This window comes from Cylas formicarius, unplaced genomic scaffold (genome assembly GCF_029955315.1).
Source record: "Cylas formicarius isolate icCylForm1 unplaced genomic scaffold, icCylForm1.1 PGA_scaffold_10__41_contigs__length_53128322, whole genome shotgun sequence".
In the NCBI taxonomy this organism is placed as follows: Eukaryota; Metazoa; Arthropoda; class Insecta; order Coleoptera; family Brentidae; genus Cylas; species Cylas formicarius.
The window spans coordinates 6536539-6558066 of NW_026844214.1; the positions used below are offsets into that span (position 1 = coordinate 6536539).

At 35.4% G+C, this 21528-nt stretch overlaps 1 protein-coding gene across 7 annotated transcripts in view; it reads left to right on the forward strand.

The window, feature by feature from the left end:
• LOC132704047 (dynein heavy chain, cytoplasmic) overlaps positions 1-21257 on the forward strand; it is a 30818-nt gene extending 9561 nt beyond the window's left edge. For 2 of the 7 annotated variants that reach the window (XM_060673689.1, XM_060673724.1), the window contains 41 exons: positions 1934-2269; positions 2325-2614; positions 2800-2920; positions 2977-3098; positions 3279-3576; positions 3657-3913; positions 4063-4299; positions 4353-4788; positions 4864-5020; positions 5085-5488; positions 5620-5868; positions 6317-6540; positions 6590-6777; positions 6834-7103; positions 7185-7419; positions 7561-7871; positions 8292-8380; positions 8577-8597; positions 8672-8907; positions 8958-9135; positions 9191-9549; positions 9603-9976; positions 10298-10485; positions 10556-10770; positions 10880-11134; positions 11192-11880; positions 11982-12172; positions 12224-12553; positions 12963-13203; positions 13642-13840; positions 14462-16204; positions 16259-16548; positions 16600-16765; positions 16912-17125; positions 17182-17376; positions 17434-17666; positions 17719-17887; positions 18694-18939; positions 18997-19194; positions 19260-19431; positions 20918-21257. In XM_060673689.1, coding sequence (XP_060529672.1) covers positions 1934-2269; positions 2325-2614; positions 2800-2920; positions 2977-3098; positions 3279-3576; positions 3657-3913; positions 4063-4299; positions 4353-4788; positions 4864-5020; positions 5085-5488; positions 5620-5868; positions 6317-6540; positions 6590-6777; positions 6834-7103; positions 7185-7419; positions 7561-7871; positions 8292-8380; positions 8577-8597; positions 8672-8907; positions 8958-9135; positions 9191-9549; positions 9603-9976; positions 10298-10485; positions 10556-10770; positions 10880-11134; positions 11192-11880; positions 11982-12172; positions 12224-12553; positions 12963-13203; positions 13642-13840; positions 14462-16204; positions 16259-16548; positions 16600-16765; positions 16912-17125; positions 17182-17376; positions 17434-17666; positions 17719-17887; positions 18694-18939; positions 18997-19194; positions 19260-19431; positions 20918-21186 — 11595 coding nt within the window. In that variant the 3' untranslated portion in view covers positions 21187-21257. Of the gene's footprint in view, positions 1-1933; positions 2270-2324; positions 2615-2799; positions 2921-2976; positions 3099-3278; positions 3577-3656; positions 3914-4062; positions 4300-4352; positions 4789-4863; positions 5021-5084; positions 5489-5619; positions 5869-6316; positions 6541-6589; positions 6778-6833; positions 7104-7184; positions 7420-7560; positions 7872-8291; positions 8381-8576; positions 8598-8671; positions 8908-8957; positions 9136-9190; positions 9550-9602; positions 9977-10297; positions 10486-10555; positions 10771-10879; positions 11135-11191; positions 11881-11981; positions 12173-12223; positions 12554-12962; positions 13204-13287; positions 13484-13641; positions 13841-14461; positions 16205-16258; positions 16549-16599; positions 16766-16911; positions 17126-17181; positions 17377-17433; positions 17667-17718; positions 17888-18693; positions 18940-18996; positions 19195-19259; positions 19432-20917 lie in introns of all 7 variants that reach the window. The other 5 variants (XM_060673714.1, XM_060673742.1, XM_060673705.1 and 2 more) reach the window with 3 other exon arrangements.
• Positions 21258-21528: the final 271 nt, after the last annotated feature.

Consider the following 21528-nt stretch of genomic DNA (forward strand, 5'->3'; position numbering starts at 1 on the left):
CTTCTTTTAAGCTTAACCGTAACATTCTACGATGTACCTGCTTATATATTGTTTGAGGGAGGCGCAGCTAAATGAGGGGCATAAATATTGTTTCGCATTGTTTGGTTGTTTATAGATTTCTATAGATTCTCGGATGTTTTGTTGGTAGAAGAAGTGATTCGGCAACTGCTGATGAGTTTATTTGTCTTAGCCTTAAGGCTCTTTCATGTTCTTTGACCCTAGTTGATATTTTTTGTCCGGTTTATCCAATGTATTCTTTGCCGCATATGCATGAAATGCTGTAAACTCCTGGTATCTCAAACGGAATTTTGCCTTTGACGGATTGAAGATGTTGAGAGATTTTTAGACATGTGTTAAATTTGGTTTTGACGTTATATTTCTTAAGAACTTTTGATATGCGACCAGTGATGTATTGAATATAAGGAAGAAGACAACAGTGGCAAGGGCAGGGTTGTTTTCAGTGTTTTCTGGGTCACTGAACCCGAGTCACTGGACTCGGGTTGACATCGTTTTACGGCTCTCTAAACAAGAGAGTTGATAAGCGATAATTTTTGGTCGAGATGGTCATGTGCCAATTCACAAAGGTATCGGTTTCTGTGTTATTAGTTTTCATGATAAAACGTATGCTTAGGTATACAGAGTTTAAATGGCTAAGAAGATCTCAGAGGATTCTTGACCCTGATACAAAAGTATCATCAACTTAGCGTTTCCATAATTTTCGTTTGGTTTGGTTGTTCATGCCCCTCCTTTAGCTCCGCCCCTTAAACAATATACGAGCAGATACAGAGTAGAATGCAAGGGACTTTCAGTTCTGAAGAAGCCAACAGGATGATTGGCGAAACGTCATTCATCAACAACCGACGCAGGAGGAATCCAGACGATTTGTAAATAGTAAGTTTTGTACTATTCTTCAGCATTTTCATATAGGAAACTTCTGTTTTAAGTTTCCTGTAGTTATTCTTTTTTTTATTGTATAAAAATTTTATTCATGCAAATGTCCAAGTTATGAGAATTTATTAGTTATTTCTTTGATAATTCAAAGGAATACAAAAATTACTGTCGGTAGGTATTATTAAGTTATCTTATTGGAAAAAATATCCAATTGTATTTTAGTAAGGTGATCTGCCTTAAGATCTATGTTAATAGATACTGCTCTACTGCTCTCTAAGTAATATGCTATAAGGTGCTCGAAAAGATATGTCTTTTCAAACACACTGTATATCGAGTGTTGTTCAAGTAATGACCTCATTTAAAACGACAATTTAAATGTTTAAATAAAGTCAGGTGCATGGTCCTTTTTAAAATTGGTTTTTTGTTAATATCTTGACAACTTGTAAAAATTTGAGTCCTAACTAGATTAAAATTATTACGAACGACGGTAAAAAAAATGTCATAAACTTTTTTGCAATTTTTGCCCTCTTTCTTATATTGGGTTTTTAACGAAATAATATAAAAATAGGACTAATCTATTACAGGTTTCAACTTGTACATTGTTATTCCTTTTGTAGCATTCGTTATGTTACCTATATAATTGTGTTAAACTGTTCAGTACGTTGCTTATATTTACCATTGGGTTGTCCTTTTGTTAGTTGCTGATTAGTGGGATTTGCTAATCTTTTTTTTTTCAAATTAATTTTCTTTAATAATGTATTTAATGTAAATATCAAAATTTCGTTAAAAAATGGAGAGCTACTTTAAATTCAAACTCTGAATGACTGCATGCTCTTTGGATGCTGCGTAAAAGCATTGTTTAATTATACAGTTAAAGCAAGCTTAATATGAAAATGTCTGACAAATTGTATACAATATAACGTATATAATGTATGGCTTTTTGTAAAAACTTGTAGAGAGTTTAAAGAAATATTGCATGGAAAAAAGTTGTTGTAAACATGAACGTTTTTCCAACTTCTAATACAAGTTTTGGTTTCATTAGATAGAAGATAAAGCGAGCATCATCCCTCTAGTGGCTGGTATGAGAATAGATGTGCTTAACCTGATAGAAGAAGGTGCTCAATTTGTATGGGAGAGTTACAAGTTAGCACCTTATGTTCAGAAATTTTCCGAAACCATTGTTAGTTTCCAAGAAAGAGTGGAAGAGCTGGTTATTATAGGCGAACAGTTAGAGGCGGATGTGAGATCACTGGAGACTTGTCCTTACTCGGCAAACATATTTGCAGATATTTTATCAAAGATTCAACATGCTGTCGATGATTTATCGTTGAAACAGTATTCAAATTTGCATATTTGGGTAAATCGGCTAGATGAAGAGGTAGAAATTTTTCGTTTTCCAATATTTACTGTATAAAGTGCGCCTTCTGCTCCAGGTTGAAAAAAATCTAGCCCGACGCTTACAAGCAGGTATAGAGGCATGGACCGATGCACTTGCCGGTACTAAAAAGGATGTAGATCACAGTATGGACACTGATGCCCCAACGCAGCCAACTCACAAGCCTGGTGGAGATCCCCATATTCAAACTATGGTACATGAAGTTCGTATCACAAATCAAACCATGTATTTGTATCCTAGCATTGAAGAAGCGAGATTCCAAATAATGCAGCAGATGTTTGCCTGGCAAGCCATTGTTACCTCTCAGCAAAGGTTACAAAGCAGCAGGTAATGGATGTTGAAATTGTTTAATGAAAATACATACATAAAACGGTACATATTCTACATTTTTATTCTTTCAAGGAAATTGCCATCATTAGTATTCTGTTGTTTTGTTCTATTCTGAACTGTTTTGATTTGTTTTGTGTACACAATTATTCGTAAAACAAACAATGTGGTTATGAAAATTTTAGATATCAAGTTGGAATTGATAAACCTCTCACAGAAACTTATAGAAACATTTTGACAAAACTACCGGGCGGTCCGCAGCCGTTAAACAACGCCTACAATGCTATATCTAGCAAAATTAAAGAAGTGAGTCTTTTCAAAAAGATGCTGGCACGATATGAATATTGTTAACATTTTTGCAGGTACAAAAATATGTTAATCAGTGGCTTACGTATCAGTCACTTTGGGATCTTCAAGCAGATAATCTGTATGGGCAACTTGGTGATGATATTAACAAATGGATGAGATGCCTCAATGATATAAAGTAAGTGTTTGAAATAGTTATTTATTCATGATTAAAATTGCGCTGGTGAGAAAAATAATGTGTTATCAAAGTCATTAAAAAAGGTTATTAGATCTCCAACTTAGCTGAAGGTTATTTATTACTACATTTCCACTCATGATAATATCTAGGCTTTTTCTACATGAGTTGTGGTTCTTTTAGAACTACAAGAGCAACTTTTGATACATCAGATACACGTCGGGAATTTGGACCGATAGTAATAGACTTTGCAAAGGTGCAAAGTAAAGTATCTCTCAAGTATGACTCCTGGCATAAGGAAACTTTGAGCAAATTTGGTGCTCTTCTTAGTAATGAAATGGCTACATTTCACTCTACTGTTTCAAAGTCAAGATCTGATCTTGAGCTGCAAAGTATTGAAGCTGCCAGTACTTCAGACGCCGTTACATTTATTACCTACGTCCAACAGCTGAAGAGAAGCATGAAACAATGGGAAAAACAGGTAACTAAAGTAACGATCAAACCGTGTTGTTTGAAAAAAGGTGCGCAGAATTTAGATTATTTAAGGAATGGTTTCTGTAGGTTGAAATATATAGGGAAGGTCAAAGGATTTTGGAACGTCAGAGATTCCAGTTTCCTTCAAACTGGCTTCATGTTGAAAATCTTGAAGGCGAGTGGGGGGCATTCAATGAAATCATTAAGCGCAAAGATTCATCTATACAGACTCAAGTATCTAGTTTGCAACAAAAAATTGTGTCTGAAGATAAAGCTGTCGAAAGCCGCACCCACGACTTTTTGACAGATTGGGAAAAAAGCAAGCCTGTTGAGGGACATCTAAGGTATGAGTTTATTTTCTATTAACCAAATGTATTATTTAAATTAAAGAGAAGCATTCTTTTAATAATTTGAACAAAATTTGGTATTTCATTTAAGTTAAGTTGATGGTTTCTAAATAAGATAGAATTTAACATAATATGAATTTTTATAGACCTGAAGATGCCTTATCCCAACTTCAACTTTTTGAAAGCAAGTATGCTAGATTAAAAGAGGAACGTGACAACGTAGCTAAAGCCAAAGAAGCTTTAGAACTTCAAGAGCCAGGTGGAATGGGTACAAGCGAAGATCGTATGCAAGTAGTGTATGAGGAGTTGCAAGACTTACGAGGAGTTTGGTCGGAACTATCAAAGATATGGCAGCAGATCGATGAGACGAGAGAGAAGCCATGGTATGACATATTTTATTTTAGTGACTGGTTTTTATCTTTCTCTATTTAAACAGGTTATCTGTGCAACCGCGAAAGCTACGACAGCAATTAGATATAATGTCCACACAATTAAAAGAGTTGCCAGCAAGATTACGTCAATATGCGTCTTACGATTTTGTCAAAAAAACTTTGCAAAGCTATACTAAAGTCAACATGCTTATTGTCGAATTAAAGTCTGATGCCCTCAAAGAACGGCATTGGAAACAACTGATGAAACAATTGAGAGTAAATTGGGTATTAAGCGACTTAACATTGGGGCAAGTTTGGGATGTCAACTTGCAGAAGAACGAATCTGTTGTGAAAGATATAATTTTAATTGCCCAAGGAGAAATGGCTCTGGAAGAATTTTTGAAGCAAGTGAGGGAATCTTGGCAAACTTATGAACTAGATCTGATTAATTATCAAAATAAGTGCAAGATAATTAGAGGATGGGATGACCTGTTCAACAAGGTAAGAGAATTTGGATGTGGATTTAAATACAGTTTAACTCAAATTAATTGAAACTAAAATGATGGTTTTTTGTAGGTAAAAGAGCACATCAATTCAGTGGCTGCAATGAAACTGTCTCCATATTACAAAGTGTTTGAGGAAGAGGCACTCACCTGGGAAGAAAAACTGAACAGAATTAATGCTCTCTTTGATGTATGGATTGATGTGCAGAGGAGATGGGTGTATTTAGAAGGTTGGTTCTTAATAAAAACATTCCTTGTTTTTTGACATTTTCTGAAATTGCCTTATATTTTAAGGAATTTTCTCGGGCAGTGCAGATATTAAAACCTTACTCCCTGTGGAAACATCTCGTTTTCAGAGCATTAGCTCAGAATTTCTTGGGCTCATGAAAAAAGTCAGCAAATCACCAATGGTAATGGATGTGCTTAACATCCCGGGTGTTCAAAGGGCTTTGGAACGTCTGGCTGATCTTTTGGGAAAAATACAAAAAGCGCTTGGTGAATATTTAGAGAGGGAACGTACATCATTCCCAAGATTCTATTTTGTTGGCGATGAAGATTTATTGGAAATTATTGGTAACAGTAAAAATGTTGCCAGGTTGCAAAAACATTTTAAAAAGATGTTTGCTGGAGTAGCGTCCATAATTTTAAATGAAGATAACACAGTTATAACAGGCATTGCGTCCAGAGAGGGAGAAGAAGTAAGTTAGTTACATTGAAGCATTTTTTTTAGTAACTGGTAGTAATCGCGTTATCGTTTTGAATGTCGCTGCTTTCTACATTGTTGGTATGGCATTTGAACTAAGCCATTGCTGAGGACAGTATTTTTCAGGTCACTTTTAGAACCCCAGTTTCAACAATTGAGCATCCAAAAATCAATGAATGGCTGACTTTAGTAGAAAAGGAAATGAGAGTAACTTTGGCGTCTAGTTTAACTCAAGCTGTTCAGGATATTAAGCAATTTAATGACGGTATTGATCCCAAACTGTTTATGGAATGGTGCGACAAATATCAGGCTCAGATTGTTGTCCTTGCAGCACAAATATTTTGGAGTGAAGATGTTGAATCAGCTTTAATAAAAGTGAGTTAATTTTTGTTAATTTTTGATCAGTTTTAGTTTTAAACCATATCAATATTTACATTACTTTACATGGTATTCAAATTTGACAGGAAAAACAACTCCAGGTATAACAATCTAAATTTTAGGTTATTGTCTGCGTCTGTCAGGCGTTAAATGTTTGACTCCATAATAGTATAATTGAGTATATGCTTAACAACAACACTGTCAAACACTTAACGCTTTCTGTCATTTTCTCAGCTTTTTTTGGTTGTTACTTTTTCAATTATGTATTAGAAGTACCTTTGTAGTTGCAACAATCCAAAATATTAAATAAAATAAGTGAAGGGCATATTTCACATATAAAAACTGATACCTGATACATTGATATGACTTGAAACGGAGTATTTTTAAGTTAATAAAATAAAAAGTTGTTAGTGAAATGCTGTTCACACTTCACTTTGCCTATTAGATGAATGGGGAATCACAGAAAGAGCCATTAGAAAAGGTTCTGCAACAAGTTGAGAATACTTTAAATGTATTGGCTGATTCAGTACTCCAAGAGCAGCCTCAACTTCGTAGAAAAAAACTTGAACATTTAATTAACGAATTTGTTCATAAGAGAACCATCACCAGAAGAATGATTTCAAACGGGGTCTCCAGCAATAAAGCCTTCGAATGGCTGTGTCAAATGAGGTAAATTAATTTTTTTTTTTTGCTATGGCATTAATTTTTTTCTTACTAGATTTTACTTTGATCCTCGACAAACAGAAGTTTTAAAGCAATTGACAATTCATATGGCTAACGCGAGATTTTACTATGGATTTGAATATTTAGGCGTTCAAGATCGGCTTGTGCAAACTCCACTCACTGACAGATGTTATTTGACTATGACTCAAGCTCTTGAAGCTAGATTGGGTGGCTCTCCATTTGGTAATATACTCTTAGTCTAGTGGAGATTATGTTACTAAGTAATTCAAAAATTATAGGTCCTGCTGGTACTGGTAAAACCGAATCAGTAAAAGCTCTTGGAAATCAATTAGGAAGATTTGTATTGGTCTTTAACTGTGATGAAACATTCGATTTTCAAGCTATGGGAAGAATATTTGTCGGTTTGTGCCAGGTTGGTGCTTGGGGTTGCTTTGATGAGTTTAATCGACTGGAAGAGAGAATGTTGTCAGCAGTGTCCCAACAAATTCAAACTATTCAAGAGGCTCTCAAAAGTCAGAAAGAGTCAACGGAGAGTTCACAAAGTGGAAGTAAGTATTCTTAACAAATATTGAGCTTTTCAATTATAAATTACAATTTTAATATATTATAACTTTAATTTTGTTTTCCAGGTATAACTGTTGAATTAGTAGGAAAACAAGTACGTGTTTCTCCTGATATGGCAATCTTCATCACAATGAATCCCGGCTATGCAGGCAGGTCCAATTTGCCTGATAATTTAAAAAAACTCTTCAGATCTTTAGCTATGACAACTCCAGATAGGCAACTTATAGCAGAAGTTATGCTCTTTTCGCAAGGCTTTAGAACAGCAGAAAAATTGGCTTGCAAAATTGTTCCTTTCTTCAAGTAAGTGCTTGTTAATAAATTATTTCTGTAAGTACTGGTTATATAGAGGCTTCACTTATTCTGTTAAAGTTGAGGAGGCTTATTCAATATACACATTCATTTTCATCATTTTCAATCATTTGAGATTAACATAAATTTCAGATTATGTGACGAACAACTTTCTAATCAATCCCATTATGATTTTGGACTGCGAGCCCTCAAATCTGTTTTAATTTCTGCCGGAAATGTCAAACGAGATAGGATTCAGAAAATCAAGGAAGGAATGAAGCAGCGAGGAGAAACAAATATAGATGAGGCCAGTATTGCTGAAAACCTTCCCGAGCAAGAAATTCTGATCCAATCTGTCTGCGAAACAATGGTGCCTAAACTGGTAGCAGAAGATATTCCTTTATTATTTAGTTTGTTGAATGATGTATTTCCCAATGTACAGTACACAAGGGCAGAAATGAAAGGTAGGAAACCATTTTTGCTTATTAAATGTGGTCCTTTTACATTTTTACCCATAAAATGTAAATCTGCCATGGTCTACTGTAGTGATAGAGCAAGTTATGTTTTAATCAACCTGTCACAAGGCCACAACTTTGAATTTTTTTCATATGTTATTTGACGGTGTTGACTGTGTGTATTACATTTTTAATTTTACAAGTTTCTTTTTAAAAAACGCTATTAAATATTAAAATAATAATAATAAAGTTAATTCACATTTGAGGCTTATAAGAAGTGAAAGTGATATGGCCAAATTACAGTTTGTAAAGTGTTTAAACAAATTATCAAAGAAGTAGAATTCGGCTTATTTATGATACAATTTTGAAATTTTACTGTCACATTCAGAAGTATAAAATGATAAACTGATAACTGTTTATTTTTAACAGGATTAAAGGATGAAATTCGAAAAGTATGTGCTGAAGAATACTTAGTGTGTGGAGAAGGAGATGAGCAAGGATCTGCTTGGATGGAAAAGGTAATATTACAGTGCAGTAACTAGAACTTCCAGAGAAAGTGTGTCACTGAATCCTTCATTTTTTATTCACAGATAACTTTGAAAAACAATATACCAATGAATTCCTTTCTGCTATAAGTTCGCTAACCTGCATATTTTTGAAATGAAATTTTAATTTTTTTTTTTTAATTTGAAATTTTTGTTACATGCCGCTTAGAGAGATACATGGGTTGCTAAGGTATAATATTCACTTACTTTACAAGTGTGACGTGTGAATTATAAATTTGAATAACAAAAAAATGTTTCTTATAGGTTTTGCAGCTGTATCAAATCTCTAGTTTAAATCATGGTCTCATGATGGTTGGCCCCAGCGGCTCTGGAAAAAGCACTGCTTGGAGAGTGTTACTTAAGGCGCTTGAACGTTTTGAAGGAGTAGAAGGAGTAGCTCACGTCATTGATCCTAAAGCAATAAGTAAGGAAGCTTTGTATGGTGTATTAGATCCAAATACCAGGGAATGGACCGACGGTTTATTCACTCATATACTAAGGTAGCTACTGTTTCAATTCACAGGTTGAGTTTTAATCATTGTGGTTTTAGAAAAATTATTGACAATGTCCGAGGAGAAATAAATAAACGCCAGTGGATCATATTTGATGGTGATGTTGATCCTGAATGGGTTGAAAATTTAAATTCGGTTTTAGACGACAATAAACTGCTCACCTTACCAAACGGTGAACGTCTATCTCTTCCACCTAATGTCCGAGTGATGTTTGAAGTGGGCATTGTCATGATGATACTTAGATTGTTCTATTAAGTTGTATTTTTCTTAGGTGCAAGATTTGAAATATGCTACCCTTGCAACAGTGTCTCGTTGTGGAATGGTTTGGTTCTCTGAGGATGTTTTGTCAACAGAAATGATATTTGAGAATTATATGTTACGACTCAAGAATATACCACTAGAAGAGGGAGAAGATGATAGTTTTGGAAAGAAGGGGGAAAACAAGGAAGATCTTGTATCACCAACATTGCAAGTACAAGTCGAAATAGCTAATCTATTGCAGCCATTTTTGCAACCTGACGGCTTAGTCATTAGATGTCTGGAATATGCAATGGAGCAGGAACACATCATGGATTTTACTCGATTAAGAGCTTTGAGTTCTCTTTTTTCCATGTTAAATCAGAGCGTCAGGTATGTGATTTTTTTATTGTAGGCTCCTCATTTACTCCTTTAATTAATTACAGAAACGTTTTGCAATATAACCACGGTCACAGCGACTTTCCGTTGCCATATGAAACTTTGGAGCGCTACATTCCAAAGTGTCTAATTTATGCAATCCTTTGGAGTTTCACCGGAGATGGTAAATTAAAAGTTAGGTCAGAGTTAGGTGATTTTATCAGGTCTATTACAACTGTGCCTTTGCCACCTGATAACACTATGCCCATTATCGATTATGAAGTCACCTTACAAGGAGAATGGTCTCCTTGGTCCAATAAGGTCCCACAAATTGAAGTTGAAACACATAAAGTTGCATCGCCGGATATTGTCGTACCGACTTTGGATACTGTCAGACATGAATCCTTGTTATATACCTGGCTAGCTGAACACAAACCTTTGGGTGAGTTGACAATGTTTTTTTTAGACTACCTAGTATGGAGTTCTTTTGAGTGGCGTTATATTTAATGAACATAGAGAAAATAAACTTGTTTTACACTATGCTCTAGTAACAATAATTCATTGGACCGTGGTAAGAGGGAAAGAATTATATACAGGATAATTTGTTGCATTATTTAACAAAAAAATTTATAATTTACCAAAACCAAAAAATTTTAATATATGCTTCATTTAAGTGGCTTTATATTTAATGACCATAGGGAAAATATACCTTTTTTACACTATACTCTAGTAACAAAAATAATATTATGATCTTTGTTGACAGTTTTATGTGGTCCTCCCGGTTCTGGTAAAACCATGACACTTTTCTCGGCTTTAAGAGCTCTACCTGACATGGAAGTTGTTGGTTTGAATTTCTCCTCAGCAACAACACCGGAACTTCTTTTAAAGACTTTCGATCATTACTGTGAATACAGAAAAACACCAAATGGAGTAATATTGTCTCCTGTACAGGCAAGTAATTGTTTTAAGCGACCGTTTGCTGTTTCGAGGTGCAAAATTGAATGTCATTGTTTTGTTCTAGCTTGGGAAGTGGTTGGTGCTTTTCTGTGATGAAATTAATTTGCCTGATATGGATCATTATGGTACACAACGGGTGATTATGTTCCTTCGTCAAATTGTTGAACAAAAAGGATTTTATCGGGCGTCCGATCAGACATGGGTTTCCTTGGAGCGAATTCAATTTGTGGGCGCCTGTAATCCACCAACCGATCCTGGTAGAAAGCCGCTATCTCACAGGTTAGTAGGAAATTTTGAAAAAAAAAATCATGTTAAAAACAATGACACTTACCGTTGTATGTGTGTAATTTTCTTTATCGCTGGAATTATTTAAATAATTTATTTTAAGATTCTTGCGGCATGTTCCCGTTATTTATGTTGATTATCCCGGGGAGACTTCTCTGAAACAAATCTATGGAACCTTTACAAGAGCAATGCTTCGACTTACACCAGGACTGAAAGGCTATGCGGAACCTTTGACAAATGCGATGGTTGAATTTTATTTAGCTTCTCAAGATAGATTTACGCAAGATATGCAGCCTCATTATGTATATTCACCTCGTGAGATGACCAGATGGGTGAGAGGAATTTGTGAAGCTCTAAGGTATGTTTTAATTACGATGCTTTGTTGTACGCACTGTCATGTTATATGTCTTTTTAGGCCTTTAGATACTCTCTCAGTTGAGGGTTTAGTAAGACTGTGGGCTCATGAAGCTTTGAGGCTTTTCCAAGATAGATTAGTTGAAGATTCTGAGCGTCAGTGGACAAATGAACATATCGATGCTGTTGCTCTTAAACATTTCCCTTCTGCCAATTGTGAGAAAGCGCTGGAACACCCAATCTTATACAGCAACTGGTTGTCAAAAGACTATGTCCCAGTTGACAGGGAACAATTAAGAGAATATGTTAAAGCCAGACTAAAAGTTTTCTATGAAGAAGAGTTGGATGTCCCATTAGTACTGTTTGATGAAGTTTTGGATCATGTTTTAAGAATTGACAGGATATTTAGGCAACCCCAAGGTCACTTGTTACTTATAGGAGTTTCTGGTGCCGGTAAAACCACTCTGTCGCGCTTCGTTGCATGGATGAATGGCCTTTCCATATTCCAAATCAAAGTCCACAATAAATATACTGCTGAAGACTTTGATGAAGATTTGAGATCAGTATTGAGACGGGCCGGATGCAAAGACGAAAAGATCGCCTTTATTTTGGACGAGTCTAACATGTTAGACTCAAGTTTCTTGGAAAGGATGAACACTCTTTTGGCTAATGGTGAAGTACCTGGTTTATTCGAAGGAGATGAGTATACTACTCTCATGACACAGTGCAAGGAAGGAGCCCAGAGAGAAGGTAAGAAATGACATCAATTATTTTTCGTTAGCGTATTAGTTTATACCCTATATAGTAATGTAAATATGTACATTAGGATCCTCATAATTTAACATTTTCAGGTCTAATGCTTGATTCAAGTGATGAACTATACAAGTGGTTTACACAACAAGTGATGCGAAACTTGCACGTAGTATTTACTATGAATCCATCCACTGATGGTCTAAAAGATAGAGCTGCTACTTCTCCTGCTTTGTTTAATAGATGCGTTTTGAATTGGTTTGGGGATTGGTCAGATGGTGCTCTATATCAAGTAAGTTTTCGTGTGGTAGTTTACTTATGATTTCTTATGTTATTTTTTTAGGTGGGCAAAGAATTTACTAATCGTTTAGACCTCGATAAGCCAACGTGGAGGTCTCCTGATTTTTTCCCTGCAGCTTGCAAACTGGTCCCTACCGCTCCTAATCACCGGGAAGCTGTTATCAATGCTTGTGTTTATGTTCATCAGACATTGCATAAAGCCAATGTTCGATTGGCGAAAAGAGGTAGCCGAACCATGGCTATTACACCGAGACATTATTTGGACTTTATACACCACTTTGTCAAACTACATAATGAAAAGAGATCAGATTTGGAAGAACAGCAATTGCATCTCAATGTCGGTTTGAGCAAAATTGCCGAAACGGTAGAACAGGTACATCATTTTTGATTACTTTGGTTACTGCTTGCTTATTTTTAAGATTAGGAAAGTTGAATTAAGGCCCAAATTTCGAAATGATCAAAATTTTTAATAGACAATCTTTCAAAGACTTTAAAGTAGCACAATTACCAAAAATAGTATCTGACAAAGTGCAAAAAAATTTACTATACTTTGGAGCAAACCGCAAAACTTGGATGGGCACTTCAAAATATATGCACTGTGCAGTCATTTTTGTAACTGTCTGTTGTATATAGTATGCATTATTAATATTTTTGGCCGCTATTAGATACCTATCGAGATAATGCAAGCAAAATTTATGCAAATTGAGTAACTATGTCATATTTATACAGGATGCGCAAAATATGGTATTGTTATAGCCCACCAATTTGCAATGGATTTTCAGGTTGAGGAAATGCAAAAAAGTTTGGCTGTAAAATCTCAAGAGTTGCAAGCTAAAAATGAGGCTGCTAATGCAAAATTAAAGCAGATGGTTAAAGATCAACAAGAAGCGGAAAAGAAAAAAGTGCAAAGTCAAGAAATTCAACAACAACTTGCAGAACAAACTGTCCATATTGAGCAAAAACGGCAAGAGGTCATGGCGGACTTGGCGCAAGTGGAACCTGCCGTTATTGATGCGCAGAACGGTGAGTCAATTTATTTATTTTATTTTGCGTTAAATAATGAGGGAATGGGGGAAGGAAGGTGTTCAAAATGCCAATCTTTTATAGCGGTTAAATCTATCAAGAAACAACATCTGGTTGAAGTTCGTTCAATGGCCAATCCTCCCGCTACTGTTAAAATGGCTCTCGAATCAGTTTGTCTGCTTTTACATGAAAACGCGAATGATTGGCGATCTATTCGTGCCGTTATAATGCGCGAAAATTTTATTGCAACTATAGTGAACTTCACCAGTGATAATTTAACGTAAGGCTTCTCGCCTTATTTCCTTTCCGCCTGGCTGCCGGTGTGGCATGAATTTTGTTTAATTCCATACAAAAATGACACACAATCATTTTAATAATATGTACACACTTTTGCTTTGTTTAAGTTTGCTTACTGTTTTTTTCTTTTCCCTCACGTAGCCGTAAAGTCTATTAAAAAACAACAGTTGGTAGAAATCCGATCCATGTCAAATCCTCCAGCCATAGTTAAACTGGCACTTGAATCTATTTGCCTGCTGCTTGGTGAAAATGCAAGTGATTGGAAGTCTATACGTTCAGTGATCATGCGTGACAATTTTATAAATACTGTTGTCAACAATTTTAATACGGAGGATATTAGGTATGCATTTATATGTATATATTTTATCGACCTATTCTCTAGCCTCATTTTGGATTGCATCACTTTTATTTATTTTGTAAGAGTGTAGTTTTTTGTATGTGCAAACAATACCATCATAACTGACAAAACAATTTGCAAATGTTTCATTTGTAACATTAACTAACTAAATAAAAATTATTTTAATTTTTCTTTCGCGCATAGTACAACTAGAGAACAAATTCTCGGTAATTATCAATAAAGCAAATTGTTCAAAATGTCGATCATAATTATAGTATATAGTCAGTTATGTTTGATTATTCGATTTATTATTTTCAGTTTTTTTATAATTACCATAAGATGAATGCAATAGTTTGCCCAAACATTTGGCGTTCTTATTTTTTTCAAATTATTTGCTGAATAGAGAAAACAATCGCATTTCAATATTAGTGGCGCCGTATTGAAAAACAAAACAAAACTTTATTTGTTTTTTTTTTATTTCAACTACAGCACCAGCAAGTTATTTTTTCTTCTTTTTCGATTTATTACTAATAAAATGTACGTGCTAGCTGCAATCTGTGTGTGTATTAGTTTTGAGACCTCCTATATATGGCTGAAGCTGGCTAATGGCTAATGACATTTCAGTGACGAGGTACGTGATAAAATGAAGTCTCGTTACTTAAGCAATCCTGATTATAACTTTGAAAAAGTTAATCACGCTAGTAATGCTTGTGGACCTTTGGTTAAGTGGGCAATGGCGCAAATCCAGTATGCGGATATGTTAAAGAAGGTGGAGCCTTTAAGGCAGGAGCTCAGTTCCCTAGAAAACCAAGCAGGTACAAACAAGCAACATGGCGAAGAAATCAAGAACTTGATCAGTCAGTTGGAGCAGAGCATTGCTTCATATAAGGAAGAATATGCACAACTTATCGCTCAAGCTCAAGCAATTAAAACAGATTTAGAAAATGTTCAAGCTAAGGTCGATAGGTCCATCGCTTTGCTAAAATCCTTGGTTATTGAGAGAGAGAGATGGGAAGCGACTAGTGAAACATTTAGATCTCAGATGTCGACAATTATTGGCGATGTGCTGTTATCTGCTGCGTTTATTGCCTACGGAGGTTATTTCGACCAGCATTATCGGCAGAACCTCTTCACGACGTGGTGTCAGCATTTGACTTTGGCTACAATTCAATATCGGTCCGATATTGCGAGAACAGAATATTTGTCTAACCCTGATGAACGGTTGAGATGGCAAGCGAATGCTTTACCTACAGATGACTTGTGCACTGAAAATGCTATCATGTTGAAACGGTTCAATAGATATCCATTAATTATAGATCCGTCTGGCCAAGCTACAGAGTTTATTATGAACGAATATAAAGACAGAAAGATTACGAAAACCAGTTTCCTGGACGATTCATTCCGGAAGAATTTGGAGTCGGCATTAAGGTTTGGTAATCCACTTTTAGTGCAAGATGTGGAAAACTATGATGCCATATTAAATCCCGTTCTTAATAAGGAACTTAGGCGGACTGGTGGACGCGTTCTGATTACCCTTGGAGATCAAGATATCGACTTGTCACCATCGTTTATAATATTCTTATCCACGCGGGATCCTACGGTTGAATTTCCACCAGATATTTGTTCGAGAGTAACTTTTGTGAATTTTACTGTTACCAGAAGCTCACTGCAAAGTCAATGTTTGAACCAAGTACTGAAAGCCGAAAGACCAGACATAGATGCAAAACGGTCCGATTTACTCAAGTTGCAAGGGGAATTCCACTTGAGGTTGAGGCAATTAGAAAAATCACTGCTACAAGCTTTAAACGATGCAAAAGGGAAAATATTGGATGATGATAGTGTTATTACCACTTTGGAAACGTTAAAGAAAGAAGCTGCAGAAATAGGACAAAAAGTTGAAGAAACCGATAAAGTTATATCAGAAATAGAAACTGTTTCACAGCAGTATTTGCCCCTGTCGCAAGCTTGCAGCAACATTTACTTTACTATGGATACTTTAAATCAGATACACTTCTTGTATCAGTACTCGCTGCAATTTTTCTTAGATATGTTCAACAGCGTGTTGCTGAGCAATCCTAAATTGGACGGTATTACAGATTATCAGCAAAGATTAAATATTATAACAAAAGATCTGTTCCAAGTGGTCTATGAAAGAATTGCCAGAGGCATGTTGCATAATGATAGATTAACATTTGCTATACTATTAGCCAGGATTTACTTAAAGGGTGTACCAAATGAGCCCAATTTAGATCAAGAGTTCAACTTTTTCTTACGTGCCAAAGAAGGACTACTCAGTTCCTCAGCTGGATCAATTGTAGATGGTTTGAGTAGTGAGCAACAAGAAGCTATGCACAGGTTGGCAACAAGGTTGGTGTAGTAATATAAGATGTGATAGGGCACACTTTACTTATAATGTTTCAGGCTACCTGTCTTTAAAAAACTATCGGAAAAAATCAAGGAAATGCCAGAGTTTGGTGCTTGGCTCCAACAAAGTACGCCGGAGCAAACTGTGCCTCGCGTATGGATAGAGGAAAAACAATTGAGTGATGTCGGTAGCGCTGTGTATCAGCTTTTAGTCATTCAAGCGTTTAGGCCAGATAGAGTTATAGCTGCTGCGCAACTATTTGTCTCCGCAGTTTTGGGAGCCGATTTTATGCCCTCTGCCGAAAAGGAACTAGAGTTAGGCTCTATTATAGAAAAGGAATTAAAAGGTAATAATTTCAGGGTTCTGTGATCGTTATAAAAACATTTTTTCATTACAGCCAGTGTACCTGTACTTCTCTGTTCTGTACCTGGGTTTGATGCTTCGGGACGTGTTGATGATTTAGCAACAGAACTGAATAAACAGATTTCGAGTATTGCCATTGGGTCCGCTGAAGGATTCAATCAGGCAGATCGTGCGATTAACATGGCTTGTAAAACGGGCCGGTAAGTTTCCTTCTAGATTTTATGAAAATAGTCTTTAGGTAGTAATTTATTTCATAAGAACATTAATGTATTTCGTATTCACACTAATCTATAGGTTCCCCAAACACAGGATTTTGTTTCCGTTTTACCGTTTGCTCTCATTGTAGTTGGGTTATGCTTAAAAATGTCCACTTGGCCCCGCAATGGCTCGTACAATTGGAAAAAAAGTTGCATTCCCTGCAACCTCATAGCAGCTTCAGACTTTTCCTTACTATGGAAATTAATCCAAAACTACCTGTTAACCTGTTGAGAGCTGGAAGAATATTTGTTTTTGAACCACCTCCGGGCATTAGAGCCAACTTATTGCGAACATTCAGCACTGTAAGTTGAAATTCGTACGGATTTTATGGTTTTAAAAGAATAATTGTTAAAACTAGGTGCCCGCCAGTCGAATGATGAAAGCACCAAACGAAAGAGCTAGACTCTACTTCCTTTTGGCTTGGTTCCATGCTATTGTTCAAGAGAGATTGCGGTATGCGCCTTTGGGGTGGGCGAAACATTATGAATTCAGCGAGTCTGACTTAAGGGTCGCTTGCGACACTTTGGACACATGGATTGAAACAACAGCCATGGTACATACATCTGCGTAACCATTAGTTTATGTACCGTTTTAACTGATAAATGTTTAGGGAAGGACAAATTTGCCACCCGAGAAGGTTCCATGGGATGCGTTAGTGACCTTACTATCCCAGTCAATTTACGGCGGTAAAATTGATAATGACTTTGATCAACGTCTATTGCAGTCATTCTTGAGTAAATTGTTTACGCCGAAAAGTTTCGAGGCAGATTTCGCACTAGTTGCTAATATTGATAATGGTCCAAATGGAAATAGACATATTACAATGCCCGATGGAACTAGAAGGTGGTATTTCTTTAATAAAAAGTCATGGTTATTCAGTTTTTTTCATCTATAGGGATCACTTCTTAAAATGGATCGAGAGTCTAGCTGATCGACAGACTCCTGCTTGGCTTGGATTGCCAAATAATGCAGAAAAAGTTCTCTTGACAAATCGAGGAACAGACTTGATAGGAAAACTTTTGAAAATGCAACAACTTGAAGATGACGATGAATTGGCCTATTCCGTAAGCAATGATTTATTATTGGATTTCCTGTTATGTCTTACTAAATATGCAGCAAATCAAGTTTCTTTTTGGGAGGCATGTGTATATCATAAATTACAATATTTCGCATTAACCTATTTTAATTAATTAATAAATTACAATATTTCACATTAATCTTGTTTCGGGTTGATTAAATATGCAACAAATCAAGTTTCTTTTGGGGAGGGTTGTATATATCAAAAATTACGATATTTCACATTAACCTATTTTTTGGTCAACTAAATATACAACAAATGAAATTGATTTTGGGCAGGCATATGTATACCATAAATTTCAATATTTCACATTAACCTATTTTTGGATCAATTAAATATGGTACAAATCAATTTTGTTTTGGGGAGGGATGCATATATCATAAATTACAATATTTCACATTAACCTGTTTTCGGATCAACTTAATATGCAACAAATCAAGTTTATTTTGGGGAGGGTTGTATATATCATAAATTACAATATTTCACATTAACCAATTTTCGGGTCAATTAAATATGCAACAAATCAATTCTGTTTTGCGGAGGGGTATATATATCATAAATTATAATATTTCACGTTAACCTATTTTCGGGTCAACTAAATATGCAACTAATCAAGTTTATGTTGGGGAGGGGTGTATATATCATAAATTATAATATTTCACATTAACCTATTTTCGGGTCAACTAAATATACAACAGATCAAGTTTGTTTCGAGCAGGCGTGTATACCATAAATTACAATGTTTCAAATTAACCTATTTGCGGATCAACTGTATGTTTATGTATTTAAAAGGTTGATGATCATTCGCCGACTGATCCCACAGCACGTATAGACGGCCGACCATCTTGGATGAAAACTCTCCATAACTCGGCGCTTACGTGGTTGCAATTGCTTCCTAAATCTTTGCCGACGTTAAAGAGAACCGTGGAAAACATTAAAGATCCACTTTATCGATATTTTGAAAGAGAAGTGAATTCCGGTTCCAAACTCTTGATGGATGTTGTTCATGATTTAAATGATGTGTTACTTATATGTCAGGTACTTTGTGCATTTTATTATTATTCTAAAAGTAAACGTTATTTTTTACCGCGCTAGGGGGAAAAGAAGCAGACAAATTACCATCGTACAATGCTGAATGAATTGGTACGGGGTATTATACCCGCCAATTGGCATAGATACACTATACCAAAAGGATGTACCGTTATTCAGTGGATAACTGATTTTAGCAATAGGGTTAAGCAGTTGCAACAAATATCACAAGTGGTGTCAACGTCCGGAGCGAAAGAATTGCAGGCAAGTTAAAAATATGCAATTTTGCAGCACGTTTGGTTATCTTTGAAATTATTTTTATTTTTTAGAGTTTTCCCGTTTGGCTGGGAGGTCTTTTAAATCCAGAAGCTTGGATTACGGCTACAAGGCAGTGCGTTGCACAAGCTAATAGTTGGTCCCTGGAGGAATTACATTTAGATGTTACAATTACAGACTCCCACGATACAGCATTGGTTCCAAATGACTGCTTTGCTGTAATTGGTAAGAAATTGTCGATTTAGTAACACTGTATGCCAATGAGTATTATTTTATTGAAAAGAGAACTTTGGGACACTGTTACACGAAAGTTTACATCATATGGGAACATTTTTTGTTAATGGGTTTTGGTTAGTTTGGTTAGCAAATTTTGATCCTGGGAATTGTCTTTATATCAAAAATAATAAATTTGTTTTTGCTCACATTTTTGCAAACCTTTTTTACATCCTAATTTAAAGAAATAGGAAGCAAGCTACTTAGATGGACTGGACTGAATACTTTAATAAAATAAAGTGAAATAAATAAATAAATTTAATTTAAACACTCAATTTCAAAGAAAATATTTAAATGCAGCTATTAAATTAATTGCAAAATATTAAATTTAAATTTTATGTGGTTTTAAAATACTTTATATAAAACTTCTGGATTCCTCCTGCGTCGGTTTTTGTTGAGTCGAACTAGCTAACGTTTCGCCAATAATCCGGTTGGCTTCTTCAGAGCTTGACTGAAACTGGTCCACATTTTACTCGGTACCTGCTTTTATATTGTTTGATTGGGGCGGCAAGCAAATGAGGGGCATAAACACGGTCTCGGATGACTGGTGACAGGTAGAGACCTGAGTCGCGGTTAAGATTGTTAGGTTGCTTATAGATTTCTATAGACTCTCTGATAGAGGGCAAGCTTTAATGATAGATTTAAGGTTGCCTTCTATAGATGACGTAAGATCTTTTTTTAAGTTGACGATATGATGTGTCATGTTCATGACCAGAGTAGCCATCTCATCTGCTTGTAGGAGTACGATGTCGGGATTAGATTTTAGAGATTTTAGGGCAATACGTTCAGGCTTTGAAATATTATATATTTTTTATATTTGATTTTTTAATATGTGGGGCAAGGACAACGTTGAAACCTTTTGAAAGAACTGATTTTTCCGTTTCCGAAAGTTGGTGCGATGATACATTTATCAGTCTTTGGTAGTTGAGAAGAGTTTGAATTGTTTCCCTAGTGTTGACGTTAGTTTTTCAAACTTCTGAATGTTCAGATCAAAATTTGTTAAAACTCATTAATCAAAAATGTTCCCATATGATACTGACTTTACTGGTGTCCCGGGTTAGTAAAAAGTAAGCTGTAATAAATATCTTGAAAAGTGCGAAAGCTAAAACATGCTGAATTCAAAAATGCTAAGAGCAATGTTGTCAAATTTTGCGATTATGTTTATAATGTTGGCAATAGAGTATTTCGTTTAAAATAACAAAATTATGTCGTGTAATGTAAAAATGGTAAATCTGACAACACTGCTGTTAACATTTTTCAAAAACTCCCAGATATTGAATTTTGCTGTTCAAGCTTTGGTAGCTTTGGCGATATTTAAGCGTCCCGTATTGTTTACTGGAAATATTTCTCCCAATTTATTAATGTTTCTATAACAGATTTTAAGATATCTGGTAGTAATGGTAGGTTTCGCTGGCTAACATTACATGTTTTTTTTTAGGTTTGAAATTGCAAGGCGCTCAGTGCAAAAATAATCAACTGCTGTTAACATCCAGCATTATGTTGGAGTTGCCAGTTACTTTGCTGCGGTGGTTAAAAACGTCGAATGACGAGAAACAATCCAGTAAAAAATTATCATTACCTATTTATTTAAATTCTACGCGTACAGAGCTGTTGTACACAGTGGATTTGAATGTCGCGCTTGGACAAGATCCACATAGCTTTTATGAAAGGGGAGTAGCCTTGCTTACTTCAACCGCTTTGAATTAACTACTACTGTACTCTATACAATTATCCATTAATTTATGAATGCATAACTATAATAAAACTTCGCTAACTGTTCGATGTTTTATTTACTTATTTGAACAAAAGAACAAAAACAATATCACATTAATACACCCAATTCGGGTAAAGCTAACAATCAAATCAATCGAGTTCCTTTCGAAGCATTACATTAAAAAGCATAGACAAACTCCTAATTTTCTTCTAAAGTCAGTTCCATATGAATGCGTGTGAATTACAATCATTGGCTTCTCTCTGGTCGTACAGACTAATCTACTAATTTTTCTAAGGATGGTGGCAAACAAGACAACATTTAATGCTAAATTGAGC